General features: G+C 41.4%; 1 protein-coding gene across 2 annotated transcripts in view; it reads left to right on the top strand.

Annotated features, from left to right (window-relative positions):
* Positions 1–24,046, top strand: part of EPHA4 (EPH receptor A4) — a 136,781-nt gene that overhangs the window by 73,370 nt on the left and 39,365 nt on the right. For both annotated transcript variants that reach the window (XM_010988407.3, XM_010988408.3), the window contains exon 5: positions 2,547–2,885. In XM_010988407.3, the coding sequence (XP_010986709.2) occupies positions 2,547–2,885 (339 nt within the window). The remainder of the gene's footprint in view (positions 1–2,546; positions 2,886–24,046) is intronic.

Here is a 24,046-nt window from a genome sequence, read left to right as displayed (position 1 = left end):
CTCAATCTTCTGGTTATCGTCCAATTTCTAAGCTGCTACTATGCCCCATGTAACCATCACTCCTTCTGCAGCAAAACATAAAAACATACGCCATACAATTCACTAAACCATTCATGGAGGCAACGTTGAACTTGAACTTGCTTAGTTCTCTGTCTTCCCTTGAACATCACCCCCAGGGTAGATTCTTACAGAATCGCTACCCAAAGGAAGAAAGCTGTTTTGGGCTACGTCTTGTTTTCATGCCAGCCCTCCATTTTGAAATCCTGCAGCATCTTTGTTATTTTTTTTTCACGTGGCAGAGTTATATCTCTGAGTCCTGTGACCATTTAGTTTTCTGCTCCATTTCTTCTCTGTTTAGACACTGCTATGCCCCGTCCTACATACTAATTACTGACTTTTTGCTTCTGCAGTGCTTGATTCATTGTGTCACATTTTCCCATGTGAAAGTGGACCGGGAACCTTGGCAAGGAGGTTAATGGATTGAAGAGTCACTCTTATTTAACCCTGAAAGTCACAGGAAAATAAGAACCAGTGGCTTGACCCATTTTATGAACCAGGCTGTGGTCAACTTCAGCTGCAGGCTAGCAGTGGATTTCAATCAGATGGCAAAGAAGCAGCTACAGAATTTGAACAGGATTGAAGATCCACACTCCCTTTTCCTATCTTTATCTCTCAAAATTTGGCTGAAGCTACTGATTTTTTGTTATTTTACCTTTAATGGGGAGTGGGAATAATCCCAGGGAGGGAGTTAGGATTTTTGGATTTTAGTCAGATTCTGTCACTCATTTGGTCGCATGAACTTTCAGATTATCAGATTCATTTTCTGGATCTCAACTGTCTCATCTATAAAATGAGGCTATTTCATCAAATTATCTTTAACATCTTATCTGGCTCCAGGAGTCTGTGATTTCAAATAGCTCTAAGCATTTATCTAAAAAAAAAAAAACACAATTTGTTAAAAAAAAAAAACATTTAGTTAACTCTCCGTTATTTTCCATCACTCTGCTGAGAACCATAGATACAAATTTGAAATCTAAACAAGAAGGAAATTTGTGCTTTCCTTCTGAGGACTTCTGTGAAGGCAATCTTACCTTTAACACAGATTTTACACCATTGTTTTTCCTTTAAAGTTATCAGAGTGGGGAGCAGGTCTTAACAACTAGGAGCGAGATTATTGGTGATTAGTCTCAAGGGAGATTGGGAGGTTCTGCTTACCTTATTAAAATAAAGTCTTCGATTAAGTTGTATAAAAAGAAAACGGACGTGAATTACCCTTATTCAGTGTTACCCCCACAGTCCTTTAACCATCCGTCACCATGAGCTAGTAATAAATATGACTCTTTATTCTTAAAAGTTACTTCTTCCAGTTCACGCACAAGGACTGCTCCGGATGAGCAGCCCCCCATTGTTGTCGACTAGATGACCCTTCTCCTGACCTCATGCAGGCTTCCAGTTAATTTCCTTTTCCTGAGGAACAGGGACAAATTTCCGTGAAAGCAATCATTACAAATAATTTGGAGTAGAATAGAAGCAATGAGCAAGGAACCTCAAATTTTCATTAAAACTTAATTTGGCTCTTTTCTTGGAAGACCCAAATGGGAAAGAGGACAGATAAGAGAAAGCTTTCCAGCTGTTGGATTGAGCCAATATTTTTCATTAGATGGTGGTGGGCATCTTTTATACTTTTGGAACCAACTCAGACCAGGAAAATTCCCTTTTTTCTCCCACCCTGATTCTCCTCCCTTGAAGACAGTGTCACATCACCTTGGTATATTAAAGATTTATCTACAGCAAGAATCAGGAGGGTTCAACATGATTCTGTGATCTTATTTATCGTTACTGTTTTTAAACCAACCATTATGTTGTTTATGATCGGTTGTTCTGTTTCAAAACTGCCACTGCCACCATTCATATATCAGAAACCTTTGATGTCATTGGAAATAAGTTTCTTAAAAAGGGCCAGTGCAGCCGTGGTCAGTTGAGGGGCAAGACGTAGGGTCTTGGGAGCTTTTGCACAATCCTTGCCTTGGAGATGAGATTTCTCAACAACTATATCTTCCACATCTCTGCAACCAGATAAACCAGTTCTTACTAATTACCCACAAACAGCTAAATGCTCAACTGCCACATCGAACTGAAGAGGCGTATCTATACAATTCAGTTAATTTTATTCCATGTTGATGACACACTGTACTTGGGAATCATCATTTATCTTCACAAGTGTTGTTCCAACCGTTAGTTTACCAGAGTCCCACAACAGCCTTGGGAACTTGGCACATTGGATGCAGAATTGCTTTACATCTCAGGGTGACAGTCAACGTTACCTCTGTTTGTACAGGAAGGAGAATGACACTCACACACACAGCCTTCTCTCCCATTGCTCTTTTGAAAGATTTTTTGCTGACTTGATTTGCTTCTTGCTTTCTTTGCCAGACGGGCCCATCTTAATGTCTTGTCGCTGCAGAGAATAATGTAAGCTCCGAGAGATTCCGAAAGGCAAGTTTCAGTTCTCCGTGTGACAGTATTTTTTTTTTTTCTTTCTCCAGGCCCACCATCTGCTCCTCTAAACTTGATTTCAAATGTCAATGAGACGTCAGTGAACTTGGAATGGAGCAGTCCGCAGAACACGGGTGGCCGCCAGGACATTTCCTACAACGTCGTGTGCAAGAAGTGTGGAGCTGGTGACTCCAGCAAGTGTCGACCCTGCGGAAGCGGGGTCCACTACACCCCACAGCAGAACGGCCTGAAGACCACCAGGGTTTCCATCACGGACCTCCTGGCTCATACCAACTACACGTTCGAAATCTGGGCAGTGAATGGAGTGTCCAAGTACAACCCCAGCCCAGACCAATCCGTGTCTGTCACAGTGACGACCAACCAGGCAGGTAGGAATCGGATCCAGTTTACCGTGAGATCTAACCATGTATAGACAGAGAGCTTGTATTGCCATCCATGGAGGCTGCTAAAGTTCTACAGCTGAAGAAGAACTACTGGGATCTAATTATAAACCTGTGAGCTGTGTTATAATACAAAAGATACTTAAAGGATGTTTATTTATTCAGCAGGTGTTTTTTCGATACCAACTGCATAGCATGTCCTGTCCTAGGTGGTGGAGATTAAATGAAGGCTAAGACAGTGTCTGATGGAAAGCAGATGACAGACAGTCCAGTGAGTTGGGTCACTTCATGCTGCACTCCTCTTGTAAGGGATACGTTGTGGCCATTTTAGTGATGAGGTTGTGGTTGGGTATCAGAGCACTTACAGATTATGTAGGATGGTAAAACTGATTTTATATTGGCATTTGGTGTATTTTACAACAAAAAAATTTAGCAGCTGTAGTTTTGATCTTGCTTTTTTTTTTATTTTAAAATTTTAAAATTAATCGTCATGGATCTTTCCGAGAATCACCATGTAAATCTCTGAACCGTGAATGGCTCAAGGGCCAGCTTGATCTCTGTGGTTGGCAAGATGTTCCTTAAAACACATCCTCCTTTTGCAACCATTTTCATAGCTAAATTCCCAATTGACAGGTGGCCAGGGGGTGGTTAATTTACCCCGTCTTCTGTGTCACTTTCCTTTTCTAATTCGATGACTAGAAAACATGTTCTGTTCATGAAGTGTTTCTGCTGAGTTAATTGCAGAACAGTTATCAAACCTCGTCTATCAGATATTCCGAAGTGTGAATTAGAATCCAGATTTCTCGGCTCTGCTCCTGGCCCGCTTACTCCCATCCTTCCCCAGAAAAAGTCTCCACGCTTTCTCATGCTGTTTTTCCGTTCTGGATTTCCACCATGTGCTTCACATTGCCAGCTCCCTGTTGTTTATTTCTGAGGACTTAGGGGAGAAAAAGACTGTGGTTTATCTTTTTGTGAAGCTCTTAAGAACAACACACGTTGCCGGAAAAAGATTATCAATTGCCAACAATCCTATTGCTTTTTATTGCATTTTTTTCTCCTAAATAAATGTTTCAGTAAGTGCACTCGCTAGTTAAGTCAAACATATCTGTACTAACTGACTCTATAGTGAGAAATACTCCAGTGTCCCAATCCAAAGCCATTATTTTCCCACTTTCCCCTGAACTCTTTAGAATAAATAAAAAGTTAAGACTAGGGGGGAGATTCCAAACTAAACTACAGTGGCAGACCTTCCCGGAAAGTAGTTTCAGTTACACAGTTGTGACCAGTCCTTTAAAATACACGGTGTGAACAGATCATCTGATTAGCTTTCTGCCTTTTATTTTTGCAGTTTTAGGAAGCGAACACTGTTGTGGTCATCGCTTTTGTTCCTCTAAAAGGCTAGTGTGATTTAGGGGGTTCTGACAGCATCGCAAGTACATTGTGATTGCCAGCTTATTATCAGTTCTTTTCTGGAAGAAGGCAGTGGAAATATTGTACGTAGATCCTGGGAAACACATTGGTGCCACTGGTGTCTCTGAGTTACGAGGAGCGGAGAAGATGCAGAGTGGTTTCTGCACCCCTGGAGAATCTGGTTTATGATTCAATCAATATTTTTACATTCAGCCCTCCTTTCCCCTTTCCGCTATCCTCAGATATATCACTACTTCGCGTTCTTAATGGAATTAAGACTAGGAATGGACCTTTTGAAGCCTCAGCTATATAAGGTGACGTCGTTGTCTTTGGTGGAGATTAGCCTCTGGGAGATGATCTGAGCACAAGCTTGGCTCCCACAGATTTTGTGGGGAGACTTCTCTGACTCTCTGTATGCCTAAGAATTCAAGCCAAGGGATTATATCAACCCCTACCAAGCCAGAGGCACAAATAAAGGATGGAAGAGAGGCTAAAAATCCTCCGAAAGAAGAAAACGTTACACAAGGGAAGGCAAAAAAGCCAAAGTTTTATTTAAAATGTAGGTGTAATTCTTTTAGATCTAGGAAAAAGGTGGACAGAGAATTCTTCTGACACAATGAGTTTTCTTCTGCCACCCCGTGCAGTCCTGCCGGGAGGTTTGCTGAATAGGACAAAATTCCGGCTCCTTATTTTAATTTTCGTGAAGGGTAATGCTGGGAAGCTGTTCAAAATTAAAAATAAATCTTTCAATAAGGAGACCTCCTAGGTGGCCAGCCAGAGAGCTTCCTCTTAGCAGAGAGCTGGATGTGTGTACAGCGCTGCCTCGTTACCCTACTGTGATTTGGCGTGCTCTAATTCAAAATCACTGGGATGGTTTATCTTTGATTAACAAATCCTTTCTTCATAGCAGCGCAAATTAATAATGTAGGCCAAAATTCTGGGTGAACGTAGCAACCGTAAACTCCATCAAAACTCCCCTAAGCACATTTACAGACACACAATTATGTTCTAATTGCTGTCCTTCCGATCATTTCATTACGTTCAATTCCTTAAGGACCTCTATCGGCAATGATGTCTCGCCGATTCCTCTATAAGGAATACATAGAATAAATGAATGTTAGCTTTTACCACCTGGAGGCCACAAAGGTTCGTGGCTCTGCAGTTTTGTTCTGTTTTCACAGGGTTCTTCTCTCACCAGGAATACATTTTAAAGCACATGAACACAAAACCTAGAATTCCTGGTTTTCTTATCACCACCCCTGGGACTGTCACAGTTGAACAGCTCTGTGAAGGTGCAGTGATGCACCCAAGCTCTTGTTGGAGCCCCCCTCGAAGTCGGGGAGAGCCCCGCTCCTGAGAGACAACAGCTACTTTCTTTTAAAATTATTAGATGCAGGGACGGCATAGCTCAGTGGTGCTGAGTATAGCTGAGTGCGTGCTCGGCCTGTATGAGGTCCTGGGTTCACTCCCCAGTATCGCCATTAAAAATATTAATTTAAATAAATAAATAAATAAATAAATAAACCTAATTACTGCCCTCCCCCCCAAAATAAAATAAAATAGATAATTAATAGCATCTGCGTCGCCCACGTGGCAGCTCCCCATTTGTGAGACCGGACTGTGAGTATCTGAGTGTGGAGATGGGGGTCTAACTGAGCTTTGATCATGCAGTTGTGGAATGTGGTATGAATGGGCCAGGGTTCTCACATGTTATTTAAACCATTCTCACCTACATCCTACAACTGGTGTCTTAAGGGGTTAATAACACCCTTTTCCTCCCCTCCTGAGTTCAAACCCACTTGACACAGAAAACAAGATGAAGGGGGTCTCGGCTTTATTGCCAATCAGCTGATGAAAGGATGTGTGCTTTGTATCTGTGACCAAAAGGGCTGGCTCTGGTGACGCTCGCCGGGTGTCACCCGGAGACAGTGCAGCCCGGCTGGCTGACTGCAGACTCCCTGCCAGGATAAAGCCTGTGCTTTCCAGGTTGCCCAAGTGGATGCTCTGTGCAGGGAGGCAGGTCCGAGGGAGCTGCGAGGGTGGAGCTCATCTGGATGTAGAATCTCTCCTCATCTCTCTTCCTAAGTCACCCCACCCCCACCCCATGCCAGGAGCATGAAGGAGAGGTGAGAGAAGGGGGTGAGAGTGGGGGGGGTTGCTCCAGCTGACGTGTCCTGGTGGGAAGACATCAGACAAGGAAAACAATGTTCTCCCTACACTTAACGTTCCTCCGTTACAATCCCGAAGGGACAAAATGAGATTCTCTTGAAAACTCTAATTTTCCTGCCTCCGTCTTCCATCCTCCAGCAACAGTTCCAGCTTTTGTTTAGGCAGAGATGGTTTTGATTCTTATGAAAAAAGAATAAGCAGACTGCTGGGTGATTTGCTTTCTAGATGACTTTCCTTCAGTTTACTTTTACTTAAGTGGACCATCTCGGGGAAATGAATACAGGATGTGTCACAAGGAGAGAGAAATGCTGTATAAAAGAAACAAGGTTTTCCTGACCAAGCAACAGAACGGTGACTATTTTTTGCTAAAAATACCAGGATGGCAGCCAGCAGTAGATCGTAATATCACCAAACCAGTTTTTACTCTGCACCCCGTAAACCTCCATACCAGTCGGCCAGCTCTGGGGCTGGACGGTACTCTGGATTGCTTCGTTTGTTTCAAATCACGATGAACCCCCGTAGGTGGTATTCACTCCTAACCCCAAATTGCACCCTGAACAACTGTTAACACTTTTGATTTTTATTTCACATGTGATGTTGTTCTAGGTACTTTACAACAAAATACGTCTGGTCTTCAGTCTCTCTTTAGCACAGCTATAGTATCCCAGAGACAAAATGTCTTTAACACTGGGTTTGGACGAGTTCAGCTATTCAGTGGACTACATAATTATTTGAACCTAGCTAATCTCTAAGATCTCTTCTAATTCTAAACTTCTTTGATTCTGAGCATATCGCCGTGAGCAATGGTCGTGAAGAAGTAGGGCTTAATTTCCATATGATGTTCAGAAACTGGCTCCTAGGGAAATTCCAAGAGTGGGAAAACATTCCAAAGATGTTTGGGCAGAATTATCAGAATGCATCTGAATCTTGCCCCGCTCCCCCATCCCCCCCCCCCAGGCTGTACCTCTAGTATAGGTGCCCCACACCCCTCCCCAGACCTTTGGCAGTGTCCGAAGATATTTTGGGTTGTCAAAACTGGGAGGAAGGGGAGTGCCGTTGCATTTAGTTGGTGAAGTCCAGGAATACTGCTCAACATCCTATAATGCACAGGACAGCCTCCCATAACAAAGAACTGTCTGGTCTGAAATGTCCTTCCTGTCACAATCGAGAAACTCTGCTCTAGCGATGTGTTTGAAAAACAGATTTTGTGACTTCAGAGCAATGCCCGGCTTCTCAGAGTTCCACCGCTGACCTGTCTTTGCTTGGTTCCACCGCTCCGTTCTGGGAACACCGGGCTCCCAGCTCTGTTCTCAGAGGATAGCAGTTATAAAAGGCCCCTGGGGCCTCTTGTGAGGAATTCCAGTTGCTTTGCCATCAGAATGAACTGGTGCTGCTGGTCACCCTGGCCTTGTTCCCTAAGATGGACAATTAAGAAAGCTGCAAGAAAACCCCACACCGACAATGAAGTGGCAGGAACCAGGCTGTGACGCCACTGCGCAGCGCGGAGCAGATGTTCAACACCTGTCTGTTGACGCTTACACTTATTTACAGTAAAAGCAGTGAAATCTCTTTGTCAAGTAATGATAAAGTTAATAAAATCAAAATAATGAGTAGAAAAAAGAAAATAGCTAAGTACAAGAGGCATCCTGTCTTTTACTTCTCAACTGGTAAGTCCCCATTCTCTCCTTCTTGGCCGTCTTTTAATTAGACACATTATGCTGTTTGAGCGGGATAATTCTCATCCCCACTGGGTCTAATTGCTACCTGTCTCCTAGATAGCAAGAGGATGGCTTCAGGGAGATGGTGGAAGAAAGGGAAGCCGTCTTAGGGCAATTCTGTTAGTTAGTGTGCCCTAGGTGTGGTGGCGCCGGGTTTGGTGGGTCTGAAGCTTAGACGATGTTTGTGTGGTTTCAGAAAAAACCTACAAAATTACAAATATCAAATGAAGAACTGAGCTTTGGAAAGGGCCCATGCAAACTTCTTTAGCTTCAGTGTATAAAATTCTGCCTCCGACTAGATTAAGATCCATGCGGTTGTTAGGTAAGGGGACTGTTGTGTAATTATGCCTCAACGTGCAAAGAAACAGGAAGAAAGTCCAGAAAGCAGGAAGTCCGCTTTGGCCTGATAGGAAAGGCGATGAAGTTCAAAGTCATTCTGGAGTGGTTCTGGCCTGTAATTAAGGGTGAGGGACTGCGTTGGATGGGCCTGAAATGTGGTTCAAGAGCAAATTAATAAGCAGAAAGCACAATCCTGGTGATTGCAAGAATGGGAACGGATTGCTAAACCCAAATGAGATATGAAGGACCCAGCATTTCTGTAACTTGAAATGGAAGGGCGGATGGGGAAATACCTGTTGATGTGTTAGAGGCACAGATACTTGGCTTCTGTTGGTGCTTTTGAGCAGGGGGTGGCAAACCAGGGCCCAAATCTTTGTTTTTTATTTGTTTGTGGGATTTTGTTTGTTTGTTTGTTTGTTTGTTTGTTTTGTTTTTGTCTTTGGGTTTTTCTGGTTTGGTTTGGTTTGGTTGTTTTGGTTTTCTGTTTTGTTTTGTTTTTTTTTTAATTGAGGTATCATTGATTTACAATGTTGTGTTGAATTTCTGGTGTACAGCATAGTGATTCATTTATACATACAGATACTCCTTTTCATCCTCTTTTTCACTATAGGCTATTACAAGGTGCTGGATATAGTTCCCTGTGCTATACAGTAGGACCTTGTTTTTTATCTATGTTACATACAGTAGTTAAAATCTACAATTCTTAAACTCCAAATTTATCCCTCGCTACCCCTTTCTCCCTGATAACCATAAGTTTGTTTTCTATGTTGAATCTGTTTATTTGTCTCATTTTTGGTCTCATATGCATCATATGATATTTGTTTTCTCTGTCTGACTTACTTCACTAAGTATGATCATCTCTAGGTCCATCCATGTTGCTGCAAATGGAATTATTTTATTATTTTTTATGGCTGAGTAGCATTCCATTATATAAATATACCACAACTTCTTTATCCAGTCATCTGTCAATGGACATTTAGGTTGTTTCCATGTCTTGGCTACTGTAAATAGTGCTGCTGTGAACATTGGGGTGCATGTATCTTTTCGAATTAGTTTTCTTCAGATTGGGATTGCTGGATCACAGGGGAAGTCTGTTTTCAGTTTTTGGAGGAATCTTCATACTGTTTTCCACAGTGGCTACATCAAACTTCATTCCCACCAACAGTGTAGGAGGGTTCCCTTTTCTCCACACCCTCTCCAGCATTTATCATTTGTGAACTTTTTAATGATGGCCATTCTGACAGGTGTGAGGTGATACTTCACTGTAGTTTTGATTTGCATTTCTCTGTTAATTAGTGATATTGAGCATCTTTTCATGTGCCTATTGCAGGGCCCAAAACTTGATTCTCCACCTTGTGTGAGCCAACCCACTAAGAATGTGTTTTTCCATTTCCAAAGGGCTGAAGATAATCAAAAAATAATATTTTGCAAAGTTTGGCAATTACGTAAAATTCAAATTTCAGTGTCCGTGAAGAAGTTTTACTGGAATATGGGCCTACTCATTTGTGTGTGTGTTGTCTAAGGCTACTTTCCCAGAACCACAGCAGAGCTGAGTTGGTCAGACAGTCGTCTGCAGAGTGAACATACTCACCATCTAGGTCTCTACAGAGCAAGGTTGCCGATCCCTGCTCTGGGGTACTAAATCAAAAGAGGACCAGTCAGTGAGGAGGTTGAGAAGATGTTGAAATGCTCATGTCATTTGTCAGAGACTGCTCTGGCCAAAAGACTGGGTGGATTGACATTTAGGTTAATTTCACGTCGGAAACAATTTTGACATTTAGCAAGACAACTTTTTTCCTAGAGGTTTTGACTCTATGAACAAGATTTCAAGAAAAAAATCATTAGGATTTCCAACATGCTTTTGCTTTCTTGTACCACAAATCTTCATCCAGTCACTCTCAGGTCTAAATATATAACATGGAATGTGCTGACTGTTCTGCTCAGGCGGTGTTTTGGTTCTCTTGAAAACATGCATTCTTAGCATTGTTGTATGATTCCTAGATGCTGGCAGCATTTTTTTTTTTTAATAATCATCTGTGCTGCTTTTTAACGTCACTCCCTCCCCGCGATGATTTCTCATTTGCCTTTGATCTCAAGTAAATTATAGTTTTCTTTTTCCTTACTCCTAAGAAATTTAAAGGAAAAGCACACGATGTAACTAGTGAAGTCTATAAGGCAAAAATTTTTCTAAAGACACATTTAAAAATTTTTTGAATAAACTGTAAAGCTATTCCATTGAGAGATGTTGCTGAAAAGCTACTGGTGCATCCTTAGCAGTTGGTATGTAATTGTTAGGACCTCTAAGACAGAAGCAGCTGGTTGGAGGGTCCTTTCGTGCCTGGGTCATCATGGGCCTAAACAAGCCTCCAGAGAAGTCGGGCTTTGGTTTTCTCATTAACAGCTCTGATCTAGTCGTGGGCTCCTGATTTAGTTCTAATGCCTAGGAAATGTACATTTTTGAAACATGCAGTACAGTTTTTTTTAAGGGAACAGTCTCTCAATTCTAACTTTATACATAAAATAATTTTCTATCCTATATTGTTGCCACCCCTGTAATTATTAACTATGTTCACTAATTATGATCATAATTAGGAATCAAATAAACTGGTAGGTATACAGGGGGACAGCTTCTTGTGCGTGGCACCACCAGGGTCCATGAATTGGTATACAGAGCAGATGGCACAAGTTCTGGTGAAAAGAAAAAGATGAAAGCTTCCCCAAAGCACCTACTTTTGGAATTAAAATCACCCAGCTTCAAGGTTGACTGAACAGCACAGACAAACAGTGTGTCTGTAAAGCCTAGTGCTAATCATTGCATGTAAGGAAAAATTGGATTGCACTTTTTAAAGAGGTGAATATTTCACTCTAAGAAAGTGGAGGTTTTATTTGCACACCCAGGACTGAGAGCACTATTTTTCCTGATGCATTCCCCTTCGGTCCTCTACAAGTATACGCACATGTTCATTTGTGAGGAGGGAAATCCGCTCACCAGCATTCACCTTAAACACTTGACAGTCTTAGCCCTGATTTGTACTCATTCCTTCGAGCACTACGGCCAACTCTCACACCCTATGGAGAAACCATCGAGAGATCTGAAAAATACGTGCCCAGCTGAGATGAGCAATGAGCAATGCAGAGCTAGCAAAGATTCTAGACAGGCTTCTGAATTGTCCAGTTGTCACTCGAGCTGGCAGAATGAATGACTGTCTCCTCCAAGGAGCCAGTAGAGACTCTCCAGGGTCCAGTTTTCAACTAAGCGTCAATAAAAAGATCCAGAGAAACTTTTATCAAAGCTCTCATTAACCCCATACTGATGTCTTTAAAGAGTCTTTCTTGAAACACCAGGAAAACCAAGAGCCGTGCTGCAGGACTAGTCCTGCATTGAGAGCTTGTAAATCTGCAGGGCTAATTAAGATGCTGGTCTCTGTCACCTCACTGTACAGAACCTTCTCTGAAACTCAGCATTCGGGTGCTGTTTTCATGCAGGTATACAGTAGGAGGGCATGTCGTGTGTTGTCTTCAGGTAAAGTCTCAAGGGGATTCTTTTTAGGATTTACACTTTGATCTGTCAAGATAAGCAAACCTTACTAAGCTCTATCCATGAGTATTAAAAAAACTCTCTCTTTCTTTTTAAGTGTGTCTTACCCTACTGTCCCCTTTTACCCCAGCACACACACGCTTCTCCCTCCTTCGCTGTGCCAGAAGGATGAAATAATTTCCATAGGTTGCCCCCAAACTATAGTAATAGAACAAGAGAGATGGTGCCAGGCATCACTTGCCTAGCGAACATCATGGCTCTCTTCGGGAATCTCACAAATGATCTGGTCCCACACGTAAAGGTTGGTACCCACAGTGCTGTGGGGATCTGGCTGAATGGTCAGCAGAATAGTGGACACATGGCTAAGGAAACAGCTCTTACATTCAGTACCTTCTTTCCCTATTCAGATACCTATATCTGATTTGATCAGCCCGCCCTCAAGGAACTCTGTTGTGGCTCTCCTGTGTTTCATGTGCTTTATGACAAAGCACAAGGGCTCTTTTCTGAAACGTAATCTGTATTCAATATCTTGTAGTAACCTATAATGAAAAAGAATATGGAAACAAACATATGTATATATATGCATGACTGAAATGTTGTGCTGTACACCAGAAATTGACACATTGTAACTAACTATACTTCAATTTTTAAAAATTAAAAAAAATAATCTATCTAAAATAGCTTATGGGTGTAATGACAGGGATCTGCTATCACTCTTGGAAAGGGAGGAGAGAGAGAGAAGAGGATGGGTGGGCCACTCCTCTTTGCCTGGCATCTTCCAATTGATAATCTGGTTACATGGAGTTCTCAGGTAGTTTGGTCAAAAAAGCCTCTTGAATGAAGGCTGTAGGTAGATGATTTTTAAAAATTTCTTGAGGAAAAGGGCATAACTCAGTGGTAGAACGCATGCTTCGCATGCATGAGGTCCTGAGTTCAATCCCCAGTAACGCCATTTAAACAAACAAACAAATAAACCAACCAACCAACCTAACCAACCCCCCCCAAAATTTTTTTTTTCTTATCTTGGAACCTTTTGTTGGTGACGTGTGCCTACAAACAAGATGTAAATGTGTAGCGTCAGTTTCGACCTGCATGCTGAGTAGGGACCTGCCACCAACAGGTTTGCTGCGTGTGTAACAGGCTTGGGTAAGAACAAGCACTGAACAGAGCAGGCTCCCAATGGCTCCCTGGAGAGTTGGTGTTGTCTAGAAAAGGTACTGCAAGCTATCAATCTGCCTCCTGTATCAACCCCTCCATTTTTTAGCATAATTAAGTGTGTACTTTGAGCATAATAACGTGAAGGTGGATGAGAGCGCAGATTCCTGCATGTCCCTTTCTCAAAGCCAGGGGCACACATAGAAACAGGCCAGGGGTTTTGAATACGCACCTAGCTAAAGCTTCATCCAGTGCTCCTTCCACTCCAAGATAATCAAGGCCTTTTTTTTTTTAATCTGAAAATTGCAGATGATCCTAAGAGTTGCAGTTAGAGCCCTTGTTTGCATGGAAGCCCACTGAACCTCATCCTGACCCTACAAGACTTCAGGAGAATGAGATTTTAGGAAACTTTCTAAGAAGATGCTTTTTTTTTTTTTTTGAGTTTTAGGAAACTTTCTAAGAAGATGCTTTTTTTTTTTTTTTTTTTTTTTGAGTCAACAAACAAATTCTGTAAAGTGTCCCAGGTACATGTAGATGAAAGTCAGTTGTGTTTCTCTACATTAGCAATGAACAATAAGACAAAGAAATTAAGAAAAAAAATTCAATTTACAATAGCACCCAAAACAGTAAAATATCTATGAATTAATTATTCAAGGAGGTGAAAGACTTGTACACTGAAAACAACAAAACACTGCTGCAGGAGATTAAAGAATGCTTTTGGAGGCTTGGGAGTTCTTGGTGCCAACAGCATCTCATTCCTCCCCATTTAAAATAGGGGTAGGGTTGTCATTACAGTATGTAATCAGGATTCTTGTTGCTTTGTTTTCCACAGAAAGCCAGTAGGACAGACACAGCAGAATCTTGTCCTGGGAAAATTATGAGTGTCTTCTTATATCTAGAACAGTGGTCATAGGATTTTAAAAGCCTAAGTTGTGCTCACAGCCCTCCTGGTCAGTAACGCCGACCAGTCAACTAATTAAGAAGAGGCTGGTAATATACTTGAAGAATCTTGCTATAATATAAAAATGTATTGTTTGGGGAGAATGAAACTTGAGAAGCATCTCACTGTGAACTCTTCAAAAGTATAACCTTAACTGTGTACATTCTTTGTGTGATGGCTTTCACTCTTTCTACCTCCTCTTCCCTTCCTGTTCTAGTACACACACAAAATAACTTCCATACAACTGCCCTGCTCCAACATCTTTTTTAGAGACGATGCTGTGGGACTGTTTCTAGGTGAGACATTGTCCTAATGAGGTCCTTCCCGTATTTACAGACTGACTCCTGGGTGGAGCTTGTAAATACTGAATTTTACACTTCGGCAACTTGTATTAGAAAGGTCCCAGTGAGAGGCTGTGAACCTCCTAGTTTAAAAATTCAGGTCCTAAAACAGTTATAACTTTCCTAATACGTCCTTTGTTATTCTCTGTGACTAGAAAAGTCATCTTGAATTGTCAAGCACAGATCCAGTTGGAGACATCTATTGGCCTTAATAACATTTTAAAATTTAACATCTCAGTTGTCTCAGCCTTGGTCTTATAATGCCTCTAGGAGTTTAAACTATCTGGTACATACAATTTAGTTTCTGGCTGATACTCCCAAATAAAAAAAAAAAATTAATTCTATGGTTGCAAATTCCCAAGCTTAAAATCCCTTCTCATAAATTATGGTCCTTTTTCTAACCTCCATCATAGCTTTGAAAAGAATTGCCAGAAAGATAGAGTTTCACTTATGAGGCCTGCAAGAGTATCATCTCGTGGCTGCAGTATTTGAGAGCTTAGCATGTGGTGACCATTTGTATATGAAGCGTTTTCAAAATGTGCTGATTGTAATTTAACCCCAAGGTCTCTGTATCTCTTCTCTCCCCTTATCAGTCCCTTCTTTGTGCTTGTGTATCTAGCTAGCAAGAAACCGGGTGAGAAAGCTTTGGTACCAATAAAACAGAGGCTTCCTTAGGTAGCACTAAACCCCAGCTCCTTGGCATTCTGTGCCTCCTGGAAATTGTCCCCTGAATGTTTTGATTCTCTGTGTTCAGAACGTTCCCAGACTTCCATACAGTGAAACCAAACTGAAAATATGATGGAGAGGCTCAGTACTTCACTCAATTCGCTGTCTTCTTGTCTCTCTCTCTTTCTCTCTCTCCCTCTCTCTCTCTCACCACTTGTAACATTTCTGCCATACCACCCAAGACCATCACTTCTCAGTGTTGAGCCGTTGTTCTTAAAGCCAAGCAACATTTGGACTTGGAAAAACTCCGAGTAGCATACAGCACGTAGATTTGCAACCAAAATTGTACTGAAATGTTTCCTCTGCCTGGCTCCCCCTCACAGTGATAATCTGTAGCCTCTAATTTCATGCTCCACTTTATTCTTTGTCAGATATTTTTCATTTCTGTTTTTTTTTCTCTTTTCTGCCTATGTGTTTCAAAATGCAATAATAATAGAAAGTTGAGTTACTGAAAAGTAGTTTGAAAGATAAAAATGACAATAGCTGGTGAAAATGCTTCCCCTTTATGGAGCTTATAACCTCAATTTAGGGTCACCATGACTTTTTTTTTTTTTTAAAGCAGCTTATGTGGTCTTTTAAAATAACCATTACAAAAAATAGGTATCCTGTTCCAACTGTATATGTGATGGGGGATTGGATGGCTCAGGAGATGACTAATGGGACTCTGGACCTTTCTGTCTTTAGGTCACCTTCTTGTATCTGGACTCCATCATAAATGGTCCAAGGCCTGACCATCTGGCAGCCATCGAGTGACTATGGTAATAGAATTGGTCTCAGTCCAGGGCTTAGTCGACAGGTGTTCACATCATAAGTGACACTAATTGACTTCCTATCTTTCAACTTGGAAGATGGGAGACCATCATTGAGATGGTGATGGGGAAGGAGTTATTCATGATATACTCGGGGTCCACTGAAAGCCAAGGAATTCAGTGCCTTGAGCTGGCAGCAGCCTGGCACCTTGCAAATACTGCACTTGTCTCTTATGGGTTCCATTAACCTCAGACATAAAAAAATAGGAATCTCATTTTGAAAGATTTGCAATAACTCCGAATGGTAATGTTGCTTTTCTGAGGTTACGTGAGCTTCATGTGTTGAGGCTTTTTCTCTTCGTTTTGCATCCTAGTAATTAGATGCCTCCTATGAAAATTATGTATAAGGAAGAAAAAAGGAAATTGGATTCTTGGCCTCTATGAGAATACCAGTCAGGCTATCTGCTTTTGTTTTTTAATTTTTTCTTTGTTTGCTTTCGGGTTGATTACCAGGTCCCTTACTCATAGCAAATGGCATGGACGTTATCCCTGATGGACAATTTATCAAGGCTCTCTTCAAACTGGTTTCCCTTGTGAAATGGAAACCAGTGTGAAAAAGTGACTTTGAGACTTTTATTAACATAAATCTCAAAGCAGAATTTAAGGGGCTTCATCCAACACGTGCTCTTTTCTGTTGTTCCAGGTATCAAAATCATAATTTACTCACTCTCACTGAGGCCGTGACCTGAAGGTGATTTGGCCTGACTTGGAGAAGATTGTTAGTATTATAGTATTAGTATTATTAGTATTTTGTCCCTGAAGTTTCCTAGGTTTATTTAACACCTTTTTTTTAAACTACGCAGATGATTTGAGTGTCCTTGTAGCAAGTGGCAAAGCCACACTCCTGAATTAGTTATCACACTTAAAAAGTCAAGATGACAACAGCCTCAGTGGATCTATTTATTGAAGCAGACAGGCTCTTTTAGCAGAATGATCAATGTCTTACCTCTTTCTGAAAGGCTTTTCAGGCATAGGACATCGGCAAGCATCTGATATAGAGTAATGAACAAGGCTTTTTATTGGTCAGTTTCTGGAGTAGGCTTTTAAGAATGTCTGGCTGTAAATGTAGAAACCTGAGGGTGAAAGTAAAAGGCGGGCTCAAAGATTTACTGGGCGCATCTATCATCCTGGCTTTCAGAGTCTTTGTGATTAATACATCTTTAATTGGGGACTGATCTAGATGCCTTGGGTGTCAGAAAGCTAAATGTCACAGCATTGTTTCATTGGCTCCTAACGCAGCGGGACGATTAGCAGCTGTCTTAGTAACAAAAGAACCTGAAGCCCACAGCACAGCTTTTATGTTCCAGACTTGGAATGCCTGGAGCTCTCCAGTGGAGCTGACAGCTAAAGGAACAGAAGCCCTGGTTCACAGAAGCTAATCCTTTTCCGCTCTCTATGCTGTATTTCTGCTCAAGAGAAGAGAACCTTTTCTTTACACCATCCTTCACATTCCAGATTAATTTTGGAGGGCATTGTCACTCACAGAGGGGCTCACAACACATTGGACCCTTCGTTCACTCTAAGCAAGACACCTATAAAATCATTCCAACTAAGAGTTTATACTAGACACTTTCCAGCATACTGAGACACCAATGAGAAGATTCATCTTCCTAGAGGCATTCATGGAAAAAAAAATGTATTTAATTTTTTTTTTTTTCTGTTGTTACCCTGTTCTCTTATCTTTAAACAATTTTCCTGCCCAGGCAAATTCTGATAAATCACCTTCCAGTGGAAAGGCTTGTTTTCCTGTTTGCCTCAAACTGGCATTCTTCCTTAGCAGGAAATACACACTGACTCCTGCCATGTTTCTCTTGGCAAGTGTTGGGCTATCCTTGTCAGAACCTGCCAACAAATTTCTTAGTGAGCAAATAGAAAGTAAAACAAGCAGCTCTCAGACGAAACAGAAGACACACTTGAACTGCATTAGAGATACTTGGGTGCCCCTGAAGTCGTCCCCAGTTAATTCTAGGGGATGTGGCCTTAGTTTCAAGTTGAGCCCTCACTGACTTTTAATTCTACAACTAACAGTATGGCTATCCATGTAGGAATGCTAATTCAAGATGGTTATTTTGAAAAGTAAAACAGACATTTAAGCGATGCGTTTTCTTTGCCACAGAGAGCAGTGATTACAGAGTTCAGGTATTAAATACAGCAATTAAATGCTTATACAAGTCCCAGTCTGCAAAAACCTGACTCTTTCAAGGCACCTTCAGATCGTTTTACCCAGACGGTTCACCAAAAATTGTGAATGAGTCTTTCTAATGTTAATTTTAATATTCTAGCATTAATACTCTCAGCTAACATTTTAACTTATTTTTTTAAACGTTTTATTGTGAAATGCATGCACAGACAGAAAAGTAGGCAAAACTCATATGTATCGTCAGGGAATTATGGCGAAGTGAACATCTATGTGACCATCACCAGGATCAAAGTATAGAATGTCACCAACCTTCCAGAAGCCTGCCTGCCTTGCACCCCCGGCTTCTTCCCTGACTCCAAATACTATTATTTTATTTTGTAATTGAATTTTTCAGTTTCAAATGATTCTCTTTTTAGCTCTGTAGGTAGTTCTAATATGAGGTGATTCATTGCCGAAAGCTTTACACTTTTCTATTAACAGGGACCTTGTCTAATTTATCTCTGGATTTCTGGCAACCAGCAATGCGTGTAGATAGCTCTGTACCTAACATCAAGCCGACCTAAGCTTTGCAGCTGTTTTGAAGCTGATTCTGTGGAAGAGGGGGGCCATTTAACCTTCAAATCTCTAATTTTTTACTAGTGAAAGGAAGAGAGAGACTAGAAGCTTTTTAGAGATTAGTGGTTAAAAATGTGGGCTCTAAGACCTGACTTTTGAATTCATCACTTACAAGCTATAACTTGGGGCAAGTTGTTCAAACTCTCTTTACCTTATTTTTCTAATCTATAAAATGGGAATAAGAATAGTACCTGTGTCCCAAGGGTATTTGTGAGGATTATATCAATTAATCCATGCAACAGATTTAAAGCAATGCTTGACACAGAGCAATTCCTCCCATCAATGCCAGCTCAGTGTGTGTGTGTGTCTGTGTGTGTGCGTTTACAGACATGCAGCACACAGAGAGGATCATATGATCACATACTTCTGAGTCAAGCAGACTTTTGGGTTTCAAATCTCATTTTATATAGCTTTGGTCAAATTATTTCATTTCTTTGTGGTGCAAGAGATTCCATATATAAAATCAAAGGTGATAATTGGAACCCTAGACTTCAGAGAGTTGCAGGGGTTAAATGATGTTAAGTGGGTGAACGCGCCTTGCAGAGGAGGCCAAGAGTACTTTTTGGCTCGTTTGCCCATTCTTCTCTGTTTAGCTTTGATTCACATGGTCCAGGTCTTCAGCTGCATGAGCTGTTAACTACGCAATGAACTCTTAACTCTTTTCTAAAAAGAAAACTCAAGCAAGCCATTTTGAGAACCCCACTGTCTTTTCCCAGTTAACATTAAAACAAGCTCAAAAACAAAAACAAACAAACAAACTCAGCTGCATTGTTGAGCCCAGCATTCCATGATTCTGCGGAATTCATTCACGCCTAGAAGACCTGGGGCCGTACGGGTGTCCCGGCAGAGCTGCATGGTCTGTCCCTGGCATTGCTGACCGCAGGGCAGCTCTCAACCAGAATCTCACAAACCAGTGACTGTCCGCTTATGAAAAACAGAATAGTTCTTTGGGTACATTAGGGAAAAGATCAAAATCCAAAATTCGAAGCATGGTTTCTACAGAATGCACATGGTTTTCCCACCATTGTAAAGTCAAAAAATCGTGAGTCAATCTGTTATTAATTCTCAGATTGTCTGTATATGAAAATACGCCTTTATGGCTGAATGGCTGCACTTTACCGACATGAGCTGCTGTAACCCCAAATGTCAGTTAGCAGGTTAATGTAATTAAAAATGATTTTCTTCTCAAGCGGCATCCAGTTGGCGGTGATGGGGGGGAGAGTTGGTGGAGGGCTTCCAAGATAGCCCTGGGCACCACCATCCAGCTGACAAGAGTATGGATAAGAGAGAAGGAAAGATCCCTAGGGAGCTAGTTCTGTGTCTGGTCTAGAAGAAGGGTAACCTCTTTAACCCTCATTCCCTTGACCCAAAACTCAGTCACATGAGCTGTCCTGTCTGGGAATGGATCTAGAAAATGCAGTCCTTGTCTAAGCAGCTCCATTCCAGAGACAGTCGTTTGTGGAAGGGGAGCTCGCATCGTCGGACAGTTAGCCACAGGGGTCAATCCCAGCACCTTCGATTTCCGTCTGCAAACACTTAACGTGAAGGCTAAGAGTTGCATCCCATTCCGTTATTTAAAAGGTGGGTAATAGGTTTGTATAAAGAATTTGTCTAAAATAATCTGCCATCCATTTCTCTGGAGAAATAAGTAAAGAGTCTGAGTTAAGGGCTTTGTAAAGTCCTGCTTTGGATCACTTAGTTAAAGCATCATCAGTGTCCCCAAATCAGAGTCAGAAAACTCAGCAGAAGCATGCGTCTGTTGTATCCTTTGGTAAATGTTACCGTGCCCTGCTTTATTTTATAGTATTTGTTTAAAATAGACTCTGTATGTACTGACCTTGGAGATCATTTTATGGGGGGAAAGTGCATCCCTCATACATTTTAAGCATAAGCTTAATTAATATTAATATTTTCATACTTAAATGTTAATGGACTTCATTTAATTCAGAGTCTTCTTAAGGCTTTAATTGAGAACTTGGTTCTTTGTCTCTTGTTAGCTAGGAAAATGATCCCATACTAATTTTGGAATCACGTTTGTCCATACCTTTTGTCTGTCTGTTTGCTTGAAAAACAATTTCACTTCTCAACTGTAAGAAACTGTGCTTGGGTACTTAATGACACAGCAGCTACGAGCCGTGGTGAGCAGAGCTGAGTCCTTACAGCATCAGTGATGTTTCCAGGGAGGGTGGACAGGGACTGAGTCTTTTAATGATTTTTACCTCAGAACTAGCAGAGGGCTAACGCAGCTAATTGCTTGAATGTAGTACAGACGGGATCATGTGTCCATGAGAGCACTCCGTACACTGTTGAGTACTATAAATGACTGCAATCTAATAGTCAAAAATAGAATTTGCCCAATGGTGTCTGGTGCCATAAGTAGTACAAAGGTCGGAGAAGGAATCCTTTCCTCCCTTTGGTGGAATGTGGAAGACAGCGATAAATATTAACACCTGAGTTCTTAGCATCTCTGCCACGGCAAAACCGTTAATCACAAGGATATCATTAGTGCTCTGAAGCATTTAATTTTGATGCTTGACAGCATTTTAAAATGCACAAACCTTTGATAAAGAGCAAATCAGAGCCGTGGCATTGAAAATGAGAAAGAAGGAGGGAACGAAAAAAAACCACCTTAGGCTCCAAGTAATTAAATTTAAATATGTTATTTGCCTTAAGCAGAGATATGTGTAAACTGTGGGTTTATTTTTCCTATCAGGGAAAGGCCCCTTAAATAAACATCATCTCTTTAAATTCAGATCCTGAAGAGGGAAATGAAACCCTGCTGTGGTTAAGAAGTCGTCTTCCCTCCAAAGGATGGGCGTTGGGAACCACTGGCATTGCCAACTTTAGGTTTCTTGATGTCCATAAAGGGCCGTTTTCACTCTTCCTTGTTCCACGGGCTGGAGACTTTTGTTGTATCTGTTTATTTCCTGCCTCACTCCCTCCTCCCCACTAATTTGAGCCAGTAGTGAAATGCAGTCAGTCTGTTTCAGCCATTTCCCCACCCGAGATCCCCCAAACTGTTTTTAACTCAATGCCTGTGGTGCCGGACGCAAGAGAACAGTTTCACAGCTCACAAGTGAAGGACTGTTGTGCCTCCTTCCTCCTTTTCTCTGTGTTTCTTTTTCTCTTCTCCATCCTATTTGGGTGTCACAAGGACCAAACTGCTGCAGTAAAATGATTTTGTAGGTGTTTGATGGCAAGTCATTGAGGAAGTGAATAAAAGAAAATTGTAGCATTCACATCAGTGGGAGACTGGGGAGGACTGCTGAGCTTTGAACCAAAGCAAGTTAAATTTACCATTTTCCTAAAAGGAGGCACCTCTGTTTGACATCAAAGCACCTCCTGTAATTCTTCATTGCGAGACACACCACTGTTAGAGGGTCGTGATGGAGCCCCACATCTGTGCCGCTTATGTGTATCAAAAACACACACACAGAGAAAACCCACCCGTGCTGCCTGGATGTGCTGTGGTCTGCTCTCACACCAAATGTAATCACAGTCAGTGTGGATTCTGCGTAGAAGAGCATTGCCAGTTTCTCAGGGGTATGTGGCAGTTTGAATACAGAATTATTTGAGGGGGCAGGAATTTATCTTCCCTTTCTAGTGGAAAGCTCAGATCATTCAGCTTCCACTCTTCGTTGAAAGTTTCCTTTTATCCTCTTGGGTTTTTGCTTCATCTTTAAAAAGTGTTATTTTCCTAGCATAAACTTGTTTCCAGTGGGTGCCTGGATAGACGGTCTGTTCCACGTGCTTAATCTTGCCACCTCTACCCTGCCTGCAGAGGGCGCTCTACTCTATTGTCCTGACACTTGGACAATGATGTCCTTTTGGTGGGATATCAGGTCTAAATGAGGTACTAAGGGCTTCCCCTGGCAGTGACTTTGCGTACACTAGTGGGCTCTGGAAGTAAACCTGGTCTTGTTAGGGGGTTCTAACTTGAAGGGAGTCTGAACACTATTCACCTTGGTAGTTAGGAAGTCCGGAAGACTATTTGCATATGCCCTCCAGATACTCAACCATCAAAGGAAAGAGCAGTTCCTCAAAATGCTGTCTGTAGGCAGGTGCAGCAAAGACTAGTTGTAATGTTCACGTTCTTTTGAATAACACTTGACAGCCTGTGTCTTTGAAAAAAGTTCCTAAGTGTCACAAACCTCTTAGGCAACAGAGACTCCATTTAGAATTAGAACTGTCATTTGCTTCACTCCTAGTTGTCAATATCTTAGTTAACGCAAATAGCAAAACCAAACCCACAAAAGGTCATCTGAAACAGGTGCAGGTGTTTTAGGGGTGACTTACTTCTGGTACTTTAAACTTAGAAAACATTTCACCAGCTAAAAAGGGTTTTTTGTTTTTTGTTTTTTGTTTTTGTTTTTTAGATCTGTTTCAACATGTAGTTCACTCATCCATTTGATAAATTTATTGAGCACCACTGTTTGCCTACAAGATCTTAAACAGCGATCATATAGAGACAAGCCTTGTGCTTGTAGGGTGTTCGTTCTAATACCGTACATGCTTGTATCTGGAAGGAAGGTGTTTTACCAGTAGGGGAACTGAGAACATTTGTGTGACTTGTCCAAGGTGGCAGCTAGTAAATTTGAAAAACCTGGAATGTTATCCAAAATCCTTTTTAAATTCACTGATTTTTTTTTCGCACCAAATCAAAATAAGCATACTTCACGTGGCTCAGGAAGCTTTTTCTTCTTTACCTCATTTCACACGTCGTAGGTGAGCCCTCTGCCCCGCAGAACCGAGGGGCTACTGGTTTACTGAACATTCCAGTCATATCTGTAGCAGTGCAGCTCTGCTTGGCCGTCTTTTCCCCTTTCTACGTTTTGTTTGCCCAACAAATAAATCTCGATCAAACTTCCCCAGCCTTACTGCAGATCCTTTGATGGTTGCTTCTGTAACCCACAAGGCACCCTCCACACTCTGGTTTCTTATCCCTGTTCCCGTCTGTTTAATCAAGTGTTGTTTAAGTTTTAGCTCTCGATTGCTCAGTTCCTCAAGCAAAGGCTTAAAGAATATTTGTAGAATGATTGAACAATGGTTGAATGGATATGTCAGCATGATTTGTAAGTAAAAAGGAGAAGAAACGGAGGCCATATTTTGGATTAAAAACTGCTGAAATCCCCTTGAAAGTAATAAGGAAAAGATAGTTTTAGATACTGGCACTCAGGGCAGGAAAATGGACATCCTTCAGTCATTGAAAATTCTGCTTCCAAAATCTGAAAATTCAGGGCTTAATTGAA

Source organism: Camelus dromedarius, chromosome 4 (genome assembly GCF_036321535.1).
Source record: "Camelus dromedarius isolate mCamDro1 chromosome 4, mCamDro1.pat, whole genome shotgun sequence".
NCBI classification, from domain to species: Eukaryota; Metazoa; Chordata; class Mammalia; order Artiodactyla; family Camelidae; genus Camelus; species Camelus dromedarius.
This window is presented reverse-complemented; position numbering and strand designations above follow the sequence as displayed.